The sequence below is a fragment of the Myzus persicae genome, unplaced genomic scaffold, assembly GCF_001856785.1.
Source record: "Myzus persicae strain clone G006 unplaced genomic scaffold, MPER_G0061.0, whole genome shotgun sequence".
Lineage (NCBI taxonomy): Eukaryota > Metazoa > Arthropoda > Insecta > Hemiptera > Aphididae > Myzus > Myzus persicae.
The window spans coordinates 1-5158 of NW_019101810.1; the positions used below are offsets into that span (position 1 = coordinate 1).

General features: G+C 27.7%; 1 protein-coding gene across 1 annotated transcript; it reads right to left on the bottom strand.

Annotated features, from left to right (window-relative positions):
* Window positions 1-67: 67 nt before the first annotated feature.
* LOC111030475 (myosin-16-like) lies at window positions 68-3455 on the bottom strand (the record flags this gene model as incomplete). The annotated part of the gene is made up of 12 exons (XM_022309989.1): window positions 3412-3455; window positions 3242-3248; window positions 2680-2856; window positions 2482-2607; window positions 2303-2428; window positions 1859-1993; window positions 1649-1783; window positions 1278-1329; window positions 768-828; window positions 502-697; window positions 328-436; window positions 68-246 (listed from the first exon to the last, which is right to left on the bottom strand). Coding segments are annotated over exons 1-12 (1347 nt in total), but the record flags the coding sequence as incomplete, so codon positions are not given.
* Between the last annotated feature and the right edge of the window lie 1703 nt (window positions 3456-5158).

The window sequence follows — 5158 nt, forward strand, 5'->3', positions numbered from 1 at the left end:
AATGTATGAAGTACGGAGGTCGTCAGTAAGTCAATCACTAAAAGTGATTTTGAGAAAATCGTTTTACCTCTTCAATAGTAGATTTCATTTGGTTTGCTTCTAATTGTTGTCGTTGTTGGCATTTTATATTAAATTCTAATTGCTTTTTCATATTGTTTTCTAATTTCTCTGCTTGTTCAGTTTTATTTCGTAATTCATCATTTTTTTGTTCCACACCTTCAAAAACTTTATTTGCTCTACAGATGTCTGGTAAAAATAAAAATAAACAATAAATGACATCACTTATATTGTATTAGGAAAATGTTTAAACAACAAGGTAATACGTACTTTTTTTCATGGATTCCATTTTCTTAAAATCATTTTTTACTCGTCTGCAGAGCAAAGTTGATTGTCTATTTAGTAATTTACATTTTTGATCAAAATCTTCCTTTTGAATCTAAAAAAATATACTAGTGCATTATTATTCAATGTAACTGACACGATACTGTTTCATACTGTTACCTCTAGTTTTTGAATCTTTGAATCTTTATCCAAGACCTCTATTTTATCATAGATAATAGTATATTTTTGTTTTTCGAGCAAAGCTCTTGTAGCTTTTTCTTTGTCTTCTGCTCTTTTTACATCATACAAGCTTTTAACCACTACGCCTCGATATTTAAGCTGTTTTTCTTCTTGACTATCATATTTTAAATGTAATCTATTGAACAGAACAAATAGCATATGTATTTTAATTGCATTTCTTCAAGTATAATATAAGGTTAAGATACCTTTTGATCACTTGTTCCAAGGCAAATATTTTATTTTCGTAATGTCTTTCTTTTACTGAACCTGGAATAAATAATTAATTCAACATTTAAATCGTGACAACCGAAAACAATTATAGGATATGTATGTAAGTGCCTACCGTTAAAACCATTCAAAATACTTAATATCTATGCAGTTAGTTATATACACACACTCGATGTGCTTAACTGCGAGTAGTATATTTTTAGCATTGAATAAAATTTTAAGATTATTTTAAGTTATATTAATATTATTTTGATCCCCAGCTCTACACTCCAGCAATCAGTTTATCTATAAATTGATACTTAGTGTATTTCAATATAAAATTTACATCTGCATTAAAAGTACAAATTTTGTTTTTCGTAGTGACTTCGTAATACGGTCACGAGGCTATTATTAATTACCTACTAAATATTGTTAATTGCTAAATACAAATTCAGTTTATAATTATAATTGATAATAAAGAATGTAAATTATATAGTTATAGAATTTACCGCATTTTATTGCCGGTTCCTCGTCTTCAATCTTACCATATTTCGACTGGTACTGTAAAATACAATTTGTATTACTACACTTAAATATCAACTTTTCCAGTTCAAAACAGTCATTTTTTTTAAATTTTATAAAATTAAATGGACCTAAGCGCATTTTATCAAACAATATAAAAAATATATTTACTTTATGCTACGAACATTATACTTTTAAATTGAATCTGTGAGCTTGATAAAATAAAAATATTAATAAATGACAAAATTAAAACACTCTTCCTTATACGAATTTATACTTTGGAATGAAACTAATAACATAAAATGTTATTTTTTAAGATTCTACTACTAACAAATAACTCGATTTGATAATATCTTACGAAAGGACAGTCGAGGTTACTGAATCTCTTCGACAGATCAAGATTGAGTTTCATACATTCTTCTAATTTGCGCTTAATTATTGTTATGTCTTCTCCTGTATATATAAACCTAGTTTTTTGTTTCTCCAATTGTTTCTAAAATAAATATTATTTTATATTTTATGCAATGTATATAAATTCTAAAATAAAATTCGTATATAATTTAATTACAGCGATTTCGATTAGTTTCTTATTTTCCAATTGCTCTGCCAATATTATTCCTCTAAATACGTTCATTTGTCTGTATAATCCACGTTCATTGGCTTTCAATTCATCGACTGTTATCAATAATTCATTTGCTTCGTCCTAAATAATAATGTCCCCAATTTCATTATTTTCTGATTATGTTTAATAATTAAAATGTTAAATAAAATAATCACCAATTTTTTTTGTAAGCTATCGTTTTGTTTGAGCAGACTCGAATATCGAAGTATTGACTCTGAACATTCCTTATTCATAGTTTTTATTTTTTTTTACAGAACTGTTACAAGTTTTTCGGAATCTGTTAATTTGATCTGCAAAAATATTGGTTTGTGAAATATATTATACTTAATTTATATCAAACATAATACACAATTCGTTAGACATTAGAAAATTGTTAGTTTTGTAACTCACCAATACTTTCTCAACCTTAGTCTCGAGAATTTTATTGGCCCTTGCCAATTCTGAAATTTGAATTTCTTTGCAACGTAAATCGTCCACATGGTTACTTATTTGTGTTTTCAGTGCTTTATTCTCAATCTGAAATCATACAAGTATAATAATTTTATTACTTTTTAAAATATCGAAATTACTTCAAGTTCTTCAATCTTAGCTTTTGTTTTGTCATTTTCCGCTTTCGTTCGAAGCTTATCCTTGATTTCTTGTTCTTTATCTAGTTTACATTTCGCGTTAATTTTTTCAAGCTTCCTGTTCGTGATCTAAATATTTATTTTATATTAAATTTACTTATCGTAGACATAATTTGTATGTTAATCGTGTTATATTATTACCATTAAAGCTTTATTACTCTCCGTAACTTCTTTATATTTTTTTTCCAAATCTTCGCGTTTTTCTTTCGAATTTTCATTGGCCATTAACAAATTTTTTTTATCTGTGGTTAGCTTATTGATTTCCTTATTTAGTTCCAAGACTTTTGCTTGAACATTTGGTAGTTTCATTGTATTTTCCTAAAAAATATTTAATAGTATATAAACATAATTGGTCCATATTTGTACGCGGTCTAACTAACTACAAGGGTACACGCTTGAATGCAACTTAAATTATACGTAAGAAAAACTATAGAAATACCTACAGAGCAATACGGAATATTTGTTGTTTGTTGAAGATGTGTTAACACTTAACAGTAAATATCGGTCTCTCAGAATTAGAATTAAAATGAATACCTACTTTAAATAAATGATGTAGGTCTATTTTTTCTTTTTCTTTTGTTTTTATATCTGTTCTTAATAGTGTATTTTCTTCTTCTAGTTCCGAGCACCGATATTTTATCTCAGAATATTCCCTTTTCAACTGGTCTAATTCCTGTTCTAGTATCACCGGGTCGTAATATACTTCTGGTCTGAAATAGAATTTTAAATGTCAAATTTCCGTTATACGCCAAAAAATAACACTCCACGTAAAAGTCAATAAATAAAATAATAAACAGCGTATATGCCTTTAAACAGATTGAAATTTTAAACGTATTCGGACACAATAAAGTATATATTGATTACACTACTTACGATTCTTCCCAAATAGGTATGAGTTCTGCAGGCTCAAAATCCATTGTTGGTATTTTTTTAATATGTAAGAGCTGGTAATCAGCTAATACGAATTCTTATAACTATCAAATTAAATTAAATTAAATCACTAGCTACGAGGTGCATACAGAGTATGGTTTATAGAGTGATATAGTTAATCGCAATAATAAACTACAAGTTATGTTTCAAACATAAAGCGTATCCGTGGATATCGTATTGATTTCAAAAATAATATGAATTCAAATAGAAGAAATGTATTTTTAGACACAAATAATAGGTGCTATTATTAAACCATAATATTTAGATATTTATAATTAATTCAAGTGCTAAAATGTCGTTTAAGGGACAATAGTTTAACATATAGTTCGGCCTTATGATTATCACCAAAGTTAATTTACAACAACCAACATTTTAACTGAATAAGTTAAGTAGTAATAAACCAAAATAGTTAACTAAATAAAAAAAAAAAATAAATAGTTAACAAATGCTTTTATGATTTTGTAATAATTTACCTTGAATTTCAACAAAAAAGCACCAAGTGACAATAAGTTTACATCGATTAAAGATATTTAATGTAAAATATTAACCCCTGGTTCCCTTTTAGATCTGGTTTTTTCCAATATGACAAATACCTTCGTTTCACTTTGTAAAAATGATTTACTTATTCCAGCTGACACCTACCATCCTCCTTTATGTATTAATTTTCAATTTGCTAGTGATAATCTTATTTCTAACCCTAAGGATGTATCATCATTAGATTTTAGAAAAGCTAATTACACAGAAATTATTTGTAAACTTAATAAAATTAATTGGAATGTTCTTTATGAATGTAGTAATATTGAAATAGCCATCGGTGTGTTTTATAAAATAGTTTTAGATTTAATAAACGAATATGTACCTCCCCTATTTTTATACAAGTGTCGTTACCCTCTTTCTATTCCAATTCATTATTTGTTTTCCCTGTCTTTAAATTATGGGATTTTTCATTGTAAATGGAAACTAAGTTATGATGTATTTCCTCTCTGGAAATCCGGTAACAAATCTGAGGTTAATAATTACAGACCCATATATAAACTAAGTGCTTTACCAAAATTGTTAGATAAACTTGTTGAACTAAAAATATCTGCGTTATTTAAAAACATTTTAGTAGATGAAAAACATGGCTTCCGAAAAAAGAAATCAACAGAAACCAATTTAATTGCCTTTTACTCACATTTAATTGATGTTGTAAAATTAGGTGGTCGGGTAGATGCTATTTACACTGATCTCAGAAAGGCATTTGATTCAGTAGACCATGGTGTATTGATGTTAAAACTAAAAAAACTCGGTATTAGCGATCCATTATTGTCATGGTTCTCTTCGTATTTATCTAATAGATCCTTTAGAGTCATGGTCGCTGGGGTTTTGTCCAATAATAAGGTGGCTATTTCTGGCGTACCCCAGGGTGGTCATTTGTCTCCCCTTTTATTTCTGCTATTTATAAATGATGTTGGTCTAATATTAAAGGTTTTATATTGCTCCCTTGTCCCTTCAATTTTAGAGTTCTCTTCAGTTGCCTGGAATACTAAACAAATTAATTTAATTGAAAAACTCAACAAAATACAACGACGTTTTTTGAGAATTATAGCTTCTAAGTTAGGTAAGGATGATGTAGGATTAGATGCTATTGGTAAAGAACTTGGTCTAGAACCATTAACTACTAGACGTTTATATAATGATGTATCTTTTA